At 48.6% G+C, this 17,288-nt stretch overlaps 1 protein-coding gene across 6 annotated transcripts in view; it reads right to left on the bottom strand.

The window, feature by feature from the left end:
• LOC125956569 (RNA-binding protein Musashi homolog Rbp6) overlaps positions 1 to 17,288 on the bottom strand; it is a 591,325-nt gene that overhangs the window by 343,042 nt on the left and 230,995 nt on the right. For all 6 annotated transcript variants that reach the window (XM_049688585.1, XM_049688590.1, XM_049688584.1 and 3 more), the window contains exon 4: positions 8,386 to 8,467. In XM_049688585.1, coding sequence (XP_049544542.1) covers positions 8,386 to 8,467 — 82 coding nt within the window. The remainder of the gene's footprint in view (positions 1 to 8,385; positions 8,468 to 17,288) is intronic.

The raw sequence follows: 17,288 nt of genomic DNA, 5'->3' as shown, positions 1-17,288 counted from the left end.
AACATTTGTGCAATTTTATTTTTAATGCAATTGTTATGCCTTCTCCTGAAGTCGCATCTTTCGCAACATAAGCTAGATATTACCGCGACATCTTCAACGGCGAACAGCATGCTTGAAACACTTAAGTTTCACACAAAGTTTCCACTCACTTTACCTGCATTATTGTGGACTTCTTGCTATAGAAGTATACAGGTTCGCCAGGTACCTTCCAGCTCGATCTGATAATTGATTTTTATGTTATCTTCAGAACTCCAAAACGCACGAACGAAAGGGAACAAATTCGCCACCATTCGGGCACACGGTATCTGCTCCGTCACCGACACTTGTCCCGATGGCTCGCCATACCCACTCTCTCTCTCTCTCTTATTTCTCTCTATCTCTCCTTCTCCTTGCCATTAATCACAAACGTGACACAATCGGCTGCCAGCTGCCGCTCGCTATTAAGCGCCGCCATTCAACCCCATTAACTGGCGTGTGGCGTGCGTTCTTCCAGTTCCAGCCACCTCCTACATTTTTACCTACATTTGATGACGGAAATATTTCATCTCCAGTGAGGTAATGAATATTTGATGCAGGAGGAGGATCGTTGCCCCCGTTTTTCGTTCGCGCATTTCCATGGGCGGCTGCGAATGAAAGCACACCAGGACAGAAGGAGCGCCCAAAGGACGAGGAGACGAAAAAGATTATAATCCTTTTTTTATTTTTTTTTCTCTCTCTCTCTTTCTCTATTGTGAAATCGAAACAATTGAGGATTTGAATAGTAATTTGCAGTATGCACGCGCCCGCACGCGTGTGTGTGTGAAGAGGGCCAAGTGCAACCGACATTAGTGGCAAAAGCTTACACTTTTAGTAACCACAAGCAAGGCCGTGGTCTGCAACGAATGACCCCGTGTGGGGAAATGCATTTTTTGGGCGACCGTCCTCCCACCGGCTCCAACCCCCCCGTTTTTCCGATGACACACGAACCATGATGGCGACGCTTCTGGTGATAACGGCCTTGTACCGTCACCACCGATCGTGGTCGTGGTGTTGGTGCCACCGAACCACTTAAAAAGGATGTCATCCAGGCCAAGTACCGCTCTCGCTGTGGGTGCTGTCCTACTGTCGCCCTTCAAAATGAAGAGAGAAAAAACGGATGGAAGGAGGCGAGGTGGGGGAAGGGGGAGGAACATTTATTCGTGTGTGTCACAGTCACAGATTGTGTTTATGGCATTTAAAAATTTCGCTATTACCCTTTCGGAAAACATTTCGCTCATCGTTTGAAGTGGCTGCTTCTTCTTCTTTCCCCTTTTTTCGGGCTGTTAAGAGTGTGTGATGTGTGCGGTGTGTGTGTGCTTATGTTTTTTGTTCTATTTTGCCTATTGGTCTGAGCATAGAACACACCAGAACGCTTCAAACCAGATGCTGACGCCTCGTTTTCGCCACCGTTGTCCGTTGTTTTCGGTTGTTGTCCACTCTCTATTCGCCGCTAAAAGGACTTGGCACACTTGGCAAGTGGGACCTAGGACCCACCAGTGTAACAACGTTTAATGGAGTCCTCAATGGGTCGCTGGTTGGTCGGCGGGCAAAATAAATGATTCCAACCCCTTGATGGACACAATCTGAAGACCTAGAGTCCGCCAGCGCCAGTCAACTGTCACCCGCCACTGGAAGTGATAAACCGAGCTGGGCACCATCACTCTCGCCCAGACGTGTCTGTGTGTGTGTGTGTGTTGATTGCATAAACATCTGTTATTATTGCTGAATCCTGGGGTCGGAGCACTGGATTTGGTAATTCGAATTCTTCTACTATTGATTCGCTTACTGCTCTACTCGTTCCTCGTTGGTTGCTTACGCCGGGAATTGAATCCGCTTATCGCTTATAATCTCTCTTCTGCCTTCATGATTAATCACAGTCGCAGGACCGCGCGAGCAACAGCACGTGGCCAACGTCGGTATGCAAAGGCCGCGCCGTGCCCTGCATGAACAGCATGAGGAAGGCAAAGAAGGCTTTTGGTTGTTTTCCTCGAAGCATTCGGTACGCCGCGCGCTATGATTTCGAAAATCCGGCCAAACCAACGAAGGGAAAGAAATCCAAATAAAAAACGAAGCAACCATCGCGCGCGCGTGTCGATGAGCAGAAGAATAAGAATATCGTTCGCTCGCTCGCTGGTAACGCTGGAGTGAAAATCAGAGGGACTGCGAGAGAAAGACAGAAAGAGCGAGAGCGAGATGGAAGGAGCGAAATCACACGGAACAACAACGAGAAAATGAGAAGAAAAAAAAAAGGAAACAACACTGAAGGTGGTGCAGAAATAATAAATTTAAATAATTTTATCATTATCATGCGGGAGCTGTTATTGCTTTTTTATTAATCGTTAATTTATGGCAGCTTTCGCTCATGTAAAATGGATCCTGGGTGCACCACCACCACCACCTCGCCAGCCTGCTCCGGGTGCGTTTAAGCATTTTTTGCCTCGTTCTGCTTTGCCCACCCCCGGATTGCCCTTGCAGACCAGCACCCGCCAGCACCCACTTCCCCGGGGTGGCGAATGTTTGTTTATGTTGCGCTTGAACGCGCAGCTCCCAGTGCTCAGTGGCATGTGTTCGTGTGCGTAATGCTGCGCGCACTTGATGCCACATTATAGGAAGGGAAAACGCACACCACATATGGCCGGCCATGGCCAGGGCCAGGACCAGGGCCAGCGTCATGTCCGTACGAGTGGCAATAATACGCGTCCATAAAATGCACGAACGCCCTCGGCTCTCGACGCGGAGCAGAGGAGAACGGGGATGGTACTCGATGCGAAACCCTTTTTTGTTGTTGTGCGCTCCACGGTGGTCAGGTTTAAATGGTTTTTTTTCTTCCACCACGGGCCCTGGAAACATTTGTTGGATGCGCGGTCAAAACTCGCGGCCCTCAAGCTGCAGATGATGATGGGCTCGCGGGTCCAACGAGGGTTGAAAAAGAGTTCAAACAGTCCGGATCCCCGGATAAGCCGATCGGTCTAAACATATGCCGTGCCAAGCTGATCAGCATCAAATGGAAGGATGGCCGCGTGCGTATGCTAAACTGTAAACATTCGCTTTTATGCGTTCTGCGTTCTGCCGATTTCATAAGTTTCAGAAGAATTGACCAGATGGTTTCCAGATATTCAATTTTTTGGTGCCGGAATTTAGAACCGGACGGTAACGATAAAACGTGAACCACGAACGCGAATGAAACGAACGTTGCAGGCCACATTGTCTGAGGGTTGATGATGAAAACCAAACAGACCGAACATTGCCACCGAGTTTGTATTTAATATCGCTTAGGGGGGGCTTTTCCTCGCCCGAGGAAATCCGCGGCGATCTTATCGCGCATTGCAACACTCTCAATTAATTCTCTCTCTCTCTCTCTCCCTCTCTCTTTCTCTCTTCCCTAAAACTGCCTTTCGCGCCAGGCCAGGTCTGGATCGGTTCATTCCTATTGTCGTCTGTTTTGCGAAGTGAAACGAAGCAAGAAGGAGGAGGTGTTTTGATTGTATTTTATCGTCCTGCTCGACCACCGCTGGTTGGCATTTCATTCCCCCCCTTTTTGGGCACCCCTTTGGACCGTTACTCAACCACTCAACGACTTGCAATCATTTTTAAGTTTCTCGAATCCTTTTCCCTTCCAGATCCTGGTTTTTTTTCGTGTCAAAGTTTTCCTTTTTCAAATCGATGGCCGATGGAATGACTGGAGTCTTCGAGACAAGCCACTGCTGCCTTCGATGCTTACGATCTTACGCTTTACTTTTCAATTTCCTTCCCTCCCCTTTTCCACACCAGCACGTCGTGAAATGGCCAGATAGCAAGTTGACGCCCGGACTGACCGACCGACCGTCCAACCGACCGACCGATGGCCACAAGTGACGTTGAGCGACACCTCGAACCGGACGAATGGACGAACGGACGGACGGAAGCTGGTCTCTGAGAAGCTTTTTGGCTCGATGATTTTGGTCTGGTGAAAAGCGTGGAAAAACCTGAACCGGATGCCGGTTGTCCGATGTGTAACAAGAAGAAGAAGAAGTGACCGAACATGGGGTTGATAGCTTCCGACAGGACACTAAATGGCCACCGCCGCCGCCGTCACACACAAAAAAAAGCCCCCGAAAGGACATTCATTCGAAGCAGTTTAATGTCTGTGTGTGTGTGCAGCGACACTTGGGCGTTACTGGGTGTCATCGCAGATCGCACATTGCGCGCCCAACAACAACAACAGCAATAGCAACAACAACGAACACTGGTGGGTGTTACAGCGATCCCAACCATCAAGTGCGAACTGGGCACGTGGCATGTCTAGTGTGCTGTCCTGTCCTGTGGTTCACTTCCGCCTCAACTATCAACTATCGCCGTGCAAATGAACGGAAGCGAAGGGGGAAAGGCAATGGCAATCGATCCTACCACACACTAAACACACACACACACGCCACACGCCACACACCACACAAAGGGCGAGGGAATGTCTGGGTGTCCGCAAACATCGCAGACCTCAACCAATGAACGAACGGATGGTCTTCTGCTCGTTGAAGAACACACAACGGAAGCGCGATAGTCGCAGTCGTTGAGCTTTATTGCTTGTTCACCGATGATGGAGGAGACGCTCGCCGGTGTGATCGCTGATTACATACACACATACACGCCCGGGACTTGTATCTTACGGGACAGGAAGCCAGTTACGGTGGTCAGCAATAAACACTGAGTGAAGGTGTCATTTCCCATTAAAAGTAGACGCTCAATTTATTGACAAAATTACAAAAAAAAAAGATGGCGTTCACACACAGGTGCTTTGTGGCCTTTTTTTATACCCCTTTTTCTTCTTTTATTAAGTTAGTCTCCTCGTTGCGTCCTCGTTGCGGAGCATTAATTGCAGTTCAAGCGATCGTTAATAAAATCCCCCTTTTTGCAATATTAGGAAATAATGGCGCGATGCTGATGGAGGAAATGCATTTAAACTTTCGCCTTCAAACACTCTCAATGGGCTTTTTGCTTTGGTTTTTTGCTTTCGGATTAGAAACTTTATCCCCTGTTGGCCACAACAATCCTTCACTCTCTCTCGCTCTCTCTCTCTCTCTCTCTCTCTCTCTCTCTCTCTCTCTCTCTCTCTCTCTCCCTCTCTCTCCCTCTTTCTCTCGCTCGACTAAAAAGCGACTATTTATTAAAAGTGTCACTGGGACCGAGATTGAGGCCCCAGGCCCAGGAATCGGACGTAGTAGCCTGTGGTCCGGTGGATAGCCAGAATTTTCCTCCGTCTTTATGTGTTTGCTTCTTCGTGGCCCCGTCCCGGAAGGTCCCGGAGATCCCGGCGGCGGACGACCAACTTCTGATTAAAGACTAACCACCAATAAATTATCGGAAATTAAGTTCCGCCGACCGCAGCCTCGAACCGAGCCAACGAGGAAGCTTCGCGCCTCGCCTGCCTTTCGCCGTAAACTTGAATGCACTCCACCCAGGGGGGGGGGGGGAGGGAGCAGCAAAGTGCACTATGAGCGCCACTCCTGGCCGATAAGTAATGAAGCAACGGGTCAGTGAGCGGTTCGTTCGTTTAGCTCGCTTTCGCTCGACGAACGGTCGGTGGGCCAACGATCGGAGATCATTTACTCGGGCTTTTCCTCCTTCGAGAGGTGTCCTGTGCATCCTGGCTGGCCTGCTGACCACGGGATGCGACACTTGACGCTGCATCCGCCGCTGCTCTCCATCACCGTCGCTGGCGATAAGTTCAATTTCCATTTCCGCTGCCAGCCAGCACGTGACGCTTGACTCCCTGAGGTCAGTTCCGTCCACCAAAGCGAAGATCCTGGATCCTGGATCCTGGAGGTACGGAGCAAATAAGCCCTCGAGCGGTTTTGAAAGGCGCAAGAAAGGACGCAAAGAAGGAAGAAATTGAACGCTTCTTTAGCTAAGTAGGAAATTGAACAGGAACTGAACATCGTCTACAATAGGTCCTCCCTCATGGCCGTCTTGGCGCTGATAAGCGAAGCGCAACGGGTTTCCTGTCCGGGTGTTGGTCGGGAAATTAAGCAGGAGTGATAAATAATCAAACTTCGAGTTCGAGGACATCGAACAAAGCGTTTTGCCGGAGCATCCGGAGTGGCGTTCTTTCGAAAGTCTGCCACGAAAGAAAAAACAAACCCCGTTTTCAAGTTCCCCCCGGGTTGCCCAAAAGGTGGGTAATCACCACACTGATTTTGAGCCGTATTTATTGATGCAACACACATTAATGGTCGAGTTGGAGGCTTGCTCCACAAAAAAAAAAACCCACCGGAGACAATCCCACCATCCGTCATCATTAGCGCGAGAGATAGATGGTTATTGTGTACATTCCAATGGATCAATGGAACCTCGACGGCGGGAAATGGCGCGATGATGCAAATCTTCCAATACCAATCGCCATCGCGCCATGCAGCAACAGTAACCAACAACACATTTGTCTTCAAATTTTCCTTTCCCAGAGCTCTATGTGCGGCCACGTGACGCCTGCTCTAAAGTAGAATCTATGATTCCCGGCGTTGTTTTGCTGTCTCGCAAGTAGCCGCAAAAAGGCCTTTAAAAATGGTTGCCCCGTCCCCGCGAAGGTATCCCATTTTGTGTCAACGAAAATGTTTCCTTCGAGTCGCATAAAGCATGCCATGGTTCCTGCGACTGCCATAAAACGTAAAACGGTTTGCTGCTGCTGTACCCGGTACTCGCCAGCGATGCCATCATTTTGAGCCCCCGTTTTTGCTTGCTTTTGGTCCTGTTGTGTTGTGTGTGTGTCTAAGCGGCCACGTCGCGGGGTCGCGAGAACAACGATGCTGCCACGCGGCCACGCGGTCGCTGCTACATGCAACATAACTCACGCGAGCCGAAAAACCGAAAATCCCATTAGGCCCCATCGCAAGGCCAGCAGCAGCAGCAGCAGCAGCAGGTATCGTAGCAGTTAATTACTGGCATAGATTTAGGTTACTACTACTACTACTACCACTACTGCTGCAACTACCACCACGGACAGACGGTGGTATCGTACCGTCCGGGCGAAAAGGACGATTGGGCACCATTGTTGCGCTGCCACCAATGGATCGCTCGTCGCTTCTTCTGGCCAGCGGCTAGCACAATCTCGACAACAGATTCCATTACAACCGCGAAGCTATATTTTGAGTTTTTTTTCTATTCTTCCTCTTCTTCTTTCTTCTGCCACTTTCGCTTCTGCTCTTCTGTGGTCCTTTTTCCGATTCCTCCCTGATGATGGTGGCGTGATTAGTTGATGAAATTTATGACCAAACCTCTCCCAGAGTGGAGAGGGGGTTCTACTTTATTTTCCAATTATTCCGCTGTCCAACGTTCGACAGAATTCTTTTGGAGCAGCAACAGCAACATCAACAGCAACAGTAGCTACCGAAGTAGTCGGTGGACGGGTCCATTCGTTATCTGATTAACGGCGGCTCATTAGCGGCTCAGGGCACGGAGGTAGTGTTGGTGTCGATCACAACGTCAACGAGTGGGTTAGAACGAAGATATATGCTAAACGAATGCAAAGCATCGCCACCGACGGAGGAGAGGGATTGATTGAAATGTTTCATGGCCAGGTGGCAAGAATTCAGTGGAATTTATTCCAGAGAGAAGGTTATTTATCGTTTGTGAAGGATCGCAAGAGATCATGGGAGTCATTGAAAGGATGCTGGTAGTGTCCGTAATCCTGACGAAACTTTTTCCCATCCATGGAGTGCAAAAGTGCTGCTGGATTTTCAGCATTAACCGCTTAGAACAGTGAAAACGCTCTATTTTTAATCATATTCCAAAACAATAATGTAATAACTTCTTTGCAGTGCTGTTGTTCACTTATACAGACAGGCCGAAAGCTCGCTATTGAAATATCCATCAAAATTGGAACCCATTGGACCTATTGCTCGACGATAAGACTTTGCAACGCAATAGTTATAAGTTTGTAAATTTATTTCTTAAAATCGAAACTCGAAGTATCGTAATACTTAATTGATTTCAAATTCAATTTTTAATCTCTTCATTTAAGGATATAGCTGCAGCATTAAAAGAGTTCACTGTTTTTACATTCTGATACAAAAAAGAAAAACTTGATTAAAATAATCTTCCCTTCGAGTCAAAAGAAAATGTAATACACCAAACCCCAGTTAGCGCTAAGTCAATCATAATATCCCGCTAATGTAAGATGGTGTTCGTGTACTAGCACCTTAGTGCCACTCCCGCGAGTACCGCGAAGCTGCTGGTAAATTAATGAAAATCTCAAAAACCAAAATGTTTAAAACAAAAAATATAAACAAAAGAAAAAAGAAACACAAAGCATACTAGGATTCATAACGAAATTAGTTTGTCTAACGAAAGGGGGGGATGTTCCGCGCGAATGGCCGCGTCGAACCCGGCCGGACTTACCTTGATCGTCGGGTGGTGGGATCTTTCATGACCATAACTTCTGTGATTTCGCCAAATTTACTGAAGTAATCTCTCAAACTTTCTGTAAAGACATAAGAGAAAGAGAAAAGAATGATACCGTGAGTGAGAAAACGAAAGGATAAGGGCCCTCGATAAGATTTCATTTCGGGTTTTTTTTGGTCTCTGTTTCCGTGCAATCCGTGCGACGATAAAAGTGGAAAAGAAATTATGTATCCTGACCGACCTGGGTCTGGCTGTTTGGCTGGTTGGCTGGTTGGCTGAATGGCGGACTGGCAGTTTGCGCGCCACTTAATGTCCTAATAAACATCCTCACGACTATCCCTCCTCTCCACTCCGGGTTGGATCCATTTCGTGAACGCGTGCGCGCCCGTGTGTGTGTGTGTGCCGATGCCACCGAACGGATTGAATTGTTCTCGTTAGCATAAATATATCCCGATCGGGATACCGGGGGGGGGGGGGGCCGTCTTTTGGCTGCCACGGCCGCGCATCCCCAATTAGGGCAACACGTAAACGAAATATTGTCACGAAAGTGGTCCGTTGAACAAAAAAAAAAACCAAAAACGGAAGGAAGTGGAGGAAAAGTGGTCCCTTCGCTCAATATGTTTCAACCCCTCACAGCTGTGTGTGTGTGTGTGTGTTTTTTTGGGTGAGGAAGAGCGAGCGTGAAGAGATAAAACTTTTTTAATGGCCTGACATTTATGAATTCTAACACCTTCTTCTACGGCGCGACGACAACGCAAAATACGGTGGCAATAATCCATTTTCTTCACCCCCCCTGGAGATGTGACACACACACACACACAATGATAATCTGCCTGGCCAAACCGGTGGAAGGGAAGGGAAGGTCATTCATTTGGTTCCCCATCTTCCGGTCGCTCGCTACTGACAAAACGTGACGTGATGTAAGCCACGTTGTAACACGACACGAAAACGGAACGCAGCAGGGAATGGACGGATTTTCGGAGGGCCAGGAGGATTGGACCTTTTGACCGTGCAACCGGAAATGGCCAGATCGTGCGAATTTTCGCCAAAAAGCCCTCTCGACGGACAGACAGGAAAAAAAAACCTCAAATTTCGTGGACCCGACTTTGGTCATCGCCGCGTACTGTTTCTGCTCTGTTGTAGTTAGTTGTTGAGCCACGATTGCCTTATATTTCATTGCGAGCCGCACACACACACAAACAAAGAGGCACACATACAAGACACTTGACTGCTTGACTTATCGAGGGGTATTTAAGAGTTTCGCTCCCTTTCGGAATGGGGCCCCTTAATGCTCCGGTTTTCGGTGGGATTCAAATTAGAAATAAATTTACTTAATTCATTTAAACTTTCCCAGATTAATCTTTTCAAAACATTTAACACTTACTTTTATAGGAATTAAATTATCACCACAGCCACACCGGCAAGGGCCAAGTGGTGGATCAGCATCAGTCGCTTGGTCGTCGTTCAAGTCGTTCGCAATCGTGAAAAGGAACCTTCTTGCCGGAGGGAAGTTTTCCCTTCGAAGCCATCAAACGAAACGGCCAGGCCTGGAAGGGCTGGCCAGGGAGATTGTGGCACCCCGTTGTACCATTGAGAGTACTCACCTCGACCATCTCCCTCCCTCCCTTCCACCCCGTCGATCGGTATTACGGAGCAAATGAAATTATTTCCCACTCATGATCCTCGATGGTGGTCGGTCCGGTGTCCTAATATCCATAACCCAAGCTCCATAACCGTGCTCATGGTGCTGCTGTCTCGGTGTGTGCAAATGTGAGGATTGGCCTTTGGAACGCATCCAGCCAGGCCAGGCCAGGCCAGGCCAGGTTCATGCTACGGACATGATACGGCGGCGGTGGCTGTGGCTGTGGCTGTGGGGTTTGGGTATTAATTTGAATATTTTCTCAACTTCAAAGCTGAGCGGAGGCCATTGGAGGCACTTCAGCAGTTCACCGTACCGAGGCGTTGGTCGGTCGGTAAGGCCGAGGCCTACGGTCCTGGTCACGGTGTGCTGGCAAAGGGGTTAAAACTTTTACCTTCAGGGATTTCACCTCCCTCTCTGGTGGTTGGTCTCTCGTGGTCTCGTACTGCATACCATGAGTGTATGGTACTGAGAGAGAGAGAGAGTGGCCCCAACCTCCCGTCCCATTGCATTGTTGCTGACCGACCGATTTCCGATTTCGGGACGACCATCGGGGAGCGGTTCTCGAGCGGGGAGGAGGACGATGCGCCTCCCCGTTGGCAGGATTTATTAAAATTGGAATACTTTGCGTGCGTTTGTTGACGAAGAAAATTGCAACTTGTTCACTAGCAGCGTCGTGCTGGCAGGCCCTGGTTGGTGGTGGTGTGGCCACACCTATAAGTGACCGCAGCATTTACGCAGAGAGAGACAGAGAGATAGAAAGAGATAGAAAGATAAAGAAGCTTTCTAATCATTCACACTACCGTCTTCCCTTGCCACACCTTGGGATGGTACTCTGTCCGCTTGTGGAGCAATTAAAACCAAAGGAAGGAAACGCATCGCTTTACACCAGGGAGCAGCAGCATTAGCTGGAGCAGAAGGAGCTCGAGCCGGAAGCGCGGCCTCGACTGATGCACTACTTACATCGGTTCTTTTGCTGTTGCGGTTTTGCGGTGCGTTTCCGTGTCCGGTGAAGGTGCGAAGTTCGGCCTCACTGCTGTTGGGAGCTGTTTTCCTGGTGGTATGCAAGTTGTAGGAAGCAATGGCATGGATCAACGGCCCATAAGCACATAAATCCTTTCGTGGTTGGACACTACTTGAGATTTAGCAAATGTAAGCTTTTTCGGAAAAGATAGAGTGTGGGATGGTCTGCTGGGATCGTGGGTATGGAAATGATTCCCTCGATTAACAATGTGAGTTCCTCTACTTTCGAAACTTTCGTGCTATTGTTGCAAATTGCTTTTATTTTGCTGATTTATTCCATAGTTTTGAGCGAATTCTTGAGATTTTATTATACAAGAAATCAAACGAAATGCTGTGCCATGTTTACTTCGATCATCTATCTTAGAGGTATTACTTCGAGAAGAAAAAATACAAAAAACTTAGTAATCTGTGCAAATACATAACCGGGACATAAAAACGTTGTTACTATTTGAAAAACAGAAGTTGACTAAATGATCGTTGCATCATTCTAAAGAACATATTCAGAAGTGTAACTAGAGCAAATAAATAAAACCAAACCAAAACATGATAATCCGTACTAATACAACGAGAGATGCGTATGCTCAAACTCTGAAGCAAGATTTTGACATTCGAGCATAGGTTTGTCTAAAAATCCTACAATTATTTCGTTAACCCAAGTGGCAAAACTATGCACAACCCAACAATACCAGTAAATATTCTTAACTATCTTTTTGGCAGAGCGAAAGGAAAATAGAGAACGAGGCAGCCCTGGCCCTCGATCTCCTTCCGCCGCTGCTAGACACCTTCGATGACCATACGCAATTTGGAACCGTAATATCCGAACCATAAATACACCGACAACAGGGTAGAAAGACGCAAGGATACTGAGTAAAAAATGGAATCCATTAGTGAGTCCATCCACTTCCCCATGGCCCCCCTCCCCCCAAAAAGGCCACCTTTCCTAATCAAGACACTGGGACGGGGGCACCACCGTTCCTTTCAAAGCACCATTCCAGGTTTTACATCGAATCTTGTGGCCCTGTCTAAAATACCGATTAAAATGGACATCAGCCACACCGAGCACGAGGGAGGGTGGGATACAGAGGGGTGCGAACATCCCCTCATCTACACACACACACACACACACACACACACACACAGACACGCAGTAACGCACCGGGGCAACACAAAGGCCGCTATCACTGCGCATATCTTTGACGGTAAAATCTTTTAATCTGCAGCAACCTGATTGGCTTCGGGGGGAGGAAATTTTTGGCAGGGGCCATGGATGTTGAGGCCATCCAGCCAGCCAGCCAGCCAGCCCAAGCATTCCATTGGAGTGGGTTGTCCCATGTTTTCGGGACCCAACTGGTCCGTTGTCTGTGTGTGTCTGTGTGTGTCTGCTTGCGTTTGTGCGTAACGCTTTGTGTGGTTAGCTCGGCATTAGCTCGTTGTGGCCGACCAAAGGGGAATTCCTTACCCTTTACACGACCCTTATGAAGAGGAAGAAGAAGCCTGGCCACACCGTACAGCAGACCTGTGGCCGGCCACACGTCCAACTTTTCGGTTCCTTTCTATCGTTTTTTTTTCTTCTTCTAGCTACTGGCCGTGATATGTGGTGGTGGACAGATCCAAGTGGAGTCCCAAATTCCAGACCATTCCGCCGACCGATGGCCTATACCCGAAAGAAGGTGAAAGAAGAGCACCGGCACCGACATCGGCCACTATCCGCCGGCTTTCGGAACATCGAAATTGTTTTAAAACCCCGAAGTAGGTACTTTTAGTGTGTTTCATTAAAGTTTAGTCCGATCCCGGGGCCGTGTAGGTTAGTATCATGATCATCGCCATCATCATCATCATCGAGCGTCGTTCGCCATCAGCATCGTCATCGTTGTCGGGTTGAGATTGGAGGCTGACAGGACAACAACATATCTGGTTTCTGGCCAACGGAGGCCGGTTCAATTACCATCAAGGCAAGTAGGGGTGGTGGAAAAAAGGGGCGCAGGTAGGGGGGTGGAGTGGGTGCTAACCAGCCGATGATGCTGATGGGAATGTGGACCAAACAAAAGCGGCCAACATGTATAAAACAAAAAAAAAACTCTCAACTAACAACGTACGAAACTAAATGAGCCCAACACACACTCACACACACACATATCGGTACCGGTACTGTGTTCCAACAATGGCTCATTGTGAAACCGGGGGAGGATGCTCACTGATAAAGGAAGAGAGCGCGCGTGTGCATGTGTGAGTGCGTGGATGTTCTCCCTTTCGGTTTGCATTAATTCCTTGCATTTCGAAGCGCCAGCGCTTTTTTCACAGTTTCCTTCGGGGTTTTTTTTGTAAACTCTCGCCCTCTCTCTGTAGCACAGAACACACTAATAACTGCGAGGTAATTTTCCCCACACACAGGCAGCCAGCACGGGAACAATGAAACCCATTTTCTATTAGTGAAAAGTCTGCCAATATAGTTTCACTTCCCTTTAGCAGCCTTCCCCTGCTCGCTCCGGGCTGCGGCTTTTGGGGTGCGTTTGTTTCTCTTTCTGGGGCTGGGATCTGGCCGGCATTGCCGCCACGCTAGGAGATGGTTTCGTTTTTTTTTTTGGGAAACAAAAGGTAAATTAAATTCACGCCATTACCTTTGACAATGGCGGGCCCGGCATGGATTTTTATATTTATTTGTATTTATTCAAACAATGCACTGGAGCTGGTGGTGGTGGTGGTGGAACCGATGATTGGCCGGGATGATTATAGATATGGGCTCTGCGTATCGTTTAATAATGGTCGCCTCACTGCTAGGCATGGTGTCCATCTCGAGAGGTGATGCTGCGTATCGGAGTTGTGCTGTGCTGTGCTGTCCCACAATAAGCACCACATTTCAATCTTTCAAAGCAATAAAAACCAACAATCGGACATCAATAACGAATAGGTAGATTTTAAGGTCACTTAAGCCACATAAAGTAGAAATCAACGACATAATAGGAGTTTATGTTGCATTATATCTTTATGAACAGATGATTGGCTTTTGATTGCATACTGGATTTGCTAAATGTTACACACACACACACAATCTCTTTCTCTCTTAACAATAGGCAGTTGTCATTGCTGCAAATGCAAATACCAACCGAGTGGTCAGCAATAACCTGACCAAAGCTACAATTGAACTCATTCTTCATTCTACCTGCTCCTTGCCACGCCATTAATCCTCTAAACTCTAAACTGTCTCCTCCCCACCCTTATGTTCACAAAAATAGGCCCCCCAGAGAGACAGCTAGAGGGAGCAGCTTAGTAGAATAGTTGAATTCTTTTCATCCCCCGGTCAGATCTTGGCGCTGAGCAGAAAGCGTTGCGATGAGAAAGGAAGAGTGACCCCACCCCCATCCCGGCCAGGTCAAAGTGAGTGGTAAACACATTTAAGTGACAGATATGAAATAATATTCTTGAAGAGTAAAGCACCATAATTGGACATTATGATCTCTCTCGCTCTTCAAGAGAGGCAGCACCAGAGGCCAGTCCAGTGGTCCGAGGCTATCATCTCAAGTACGAGATGGAACACACAACGGAATAACCTCGATAGGGGGATCCAAGTACGGGAGTGCTGCAACGTGTGGCAGAGAGATGCACACATCCTTCCACTCCGTTCTCTTCCCGGCTTACCACAGTCTTCTGCCTTCTTCGCCTCCCGATCGAACCAACTGTCTTTCAACATTTTCGATTGCCATTAGGAGTGGGTCCTTTCTCGCCCTGCCAGTCCAGCCAAGGGTGGCTCTTGACGCACCGGAAACACATATGTGTGTGCGAGAGAGAAAATGCTAGTGGTGGTAGGATGCGAGTGTTGGACGAGGGAACCAGTTTGTCTCCCATTGTCTACGGAGATAAATCACTCTGACTCTTATCGAGATAGGCTCGTCTTCTCCAACTGCTGCGTGTCATGTGGCGGCCTGTATGTGTGCCTGTGCGTGTGTGTGCCCTGGGATGTACCAGTTACAGTCGAGAATTGGAGAAGGACGAGGACGACGACGACACCGGGTCTTCATCATTCTCCTCATCCAAGAAGGCAATGGTCAGTTTGAATTCTTGCCATCCAGATGTGCATGGAGGGACGGCCTCTGACGGCCACGCTGATGATGATGATGATGATGATGATGATGATGATGTTCTCCGGTAGTGCTGGAGTGGTGAAATGGAGGTTTGCGGTCTCCCGGACTCCCGGGCTCTCGATGAGATTACTTTTGCTGATCCACGTCAGCAGAAGTGCCCATTCGTCGTCGTCGTCGTCGTCGTCGTCGCAATGGTGGTCGTAGTAACCACCGACCACACTCGCCCATCGCTTTGTAATCGTCTCTGGTGACCAGAGAGACCAGAGTCTCCATGGCCTCCCTTTCTCCCTGGGATCGGACTTCCAGGGCGCTCGTTGGCGATCCGAAGATCTTAAGAAAACGATATAAGCACTTCTCATCACCTTTGAAGACCGGATCTGCTGCTCTTCAATTCTTGTCTTCCCATCGCATTTCTCTAGCGAGCACACACACACACACACGCGCATTCCGCTGGTGAATCCTCCAAGGAACTGGGCATAACAAAAAAAAAGAAGCGGAAATCCCAAAAACCGCGGAGGAGGCAAGCGAGCGAGAAAGATGAAAGGCATGGGAAAAGGCGATCATTTTGTACGAGTTTATTGTTATACTCGCTCGAATGATAAACGGCGTCATCCTTACCACCATCATCAGCATCATCATCATCATCGGGACAGGAAAGTCGATTGGAGGGAAAAGCAAAGAAAAAAAAACCCACAGCCAGAAAGCGAACACCGGGCGACGATTTAACGTGCAGTGCCGGTGCCGGTTTGCTTTCAAGCAGGCAATTCTCGCTGCGACACACGCACGCAGGGGGCAGACCATTAGCTCATGGTCATGGCATGGCCTGGCCGTTGCTTGTGCGTTAAGGATAATGATGTTTTGTTTGAAGCTGGACTTCAGGCGAGAACTTCAAGTTCGTTTCTGCTTCTGCTCCGTGCGTGATGACCGTTCAGGGAATATCGATGAAGAGAGTGAGAGAGAGATGACCAGACACCTACCGCAGATACCGTGCTTCACATACCGGTTCCCCTCCCCTCGCAGAAAGGCAATCAATGCACTCGCACGCCATCAATCTGGTGCCGGTGGAGATGGTGGTAACCATCAGCCTCTTTTGACTTTCGTCGCCATTTTTCTGGCACGATTCCCGGTGGCCGTTCGGAATGATCTCCCTTTCACCCCTGTACGGGACTGTTCTTAAATCGAGCAAACTCATCATTGTGCTGGTGTCCTGTAGTGGAGGAACAGCAAGAAAAAATAGAAACAGAAAAGTTTCTCCAAAACTGTCGACGGAAAACTTCTCCAGAAATGTATCAAATCCTCCATCGGGAGTTGTGATTGACCGAATCATGATGCCCTCCGCCCCTTGGATTCGATGTCCTCGTCGTCGTCGATGCTGTTAGATTTAATGAGTCACAGCCAGGCAGCCAGGCAGCCAGTCAGCACCCGGTTGCAATAGGCTCGCCGTGCTCGGGGATTACCATCATTACTTTCATTGGATTTGCACGCGGACAATGTACTCGCGTACAGACGCAATACTCACACACACGAGGTGATTGTCGTGAATTACACGTATCGCTCTCGGGGGGGTGGAGAGAGTAGCCTCCCTCCTCCTCCTCCCCCCTCCGATTCTAATCAAACTTGCCAAACACATTCACAGCGAGCGACGTGGCGCAGCATGAATTGGGTGTAAATATCAATTGAGCAGATTATGGAACCCTCGGAGGGGGTGGTGCCTAGGGAAGGGCAGGTGGAGTGCGTGCTTGCGTGCCTGTCTGTGTGTGTGTGTGTGGGAAAGCAATTGAATAGAATGGGAAATTGGTGGGACGTCGTCTCTCTCCTCCCCACTCGCCATTCAAACGGTGAGCTTCAGCAGTCAAAAGGAATCCTGCTGAATCATGAGAGTAGCACCAAAGCGAAGCACGAGCAAACGAGGCACTAAACGGAGCGGAATTGGAATTGGAAATCCAGCGGCAGGGTGTATCCGTTCTAACCATTCCAACTAATGGCACCGAAAAGCACGGGAACATCGGAGTGCGTACAGAAACGGTGCTGAGATTGGACTGCATTCTCCGATCCTTTGGCCTTTGCGCTTTAAAAGCGCAATACAATCACCGGCAGCACCGGAGGCATAAACCACCAATCTTCAGCGGTGGATCCATGACTCCCAATCACCCCTTGTG

The sequence above is a fragment of the Anopheles darlingi genome, chromosome 3 (assembly GCF_943734745.1).
Source record: "Anopheles darlingi chromosome 3, idAnoDarlMG_H_01, whole genome shotgun sequence".
Taxonomy (NCBI): Eukaryota; Metazoa; Arthropoda; class Insecta; order Diptera; family Culicidae; genus Anopheles; species Anopheles darlingi.
This window is presented reverse-complemented; position numbering and strand designations above follow the sequence as displayed.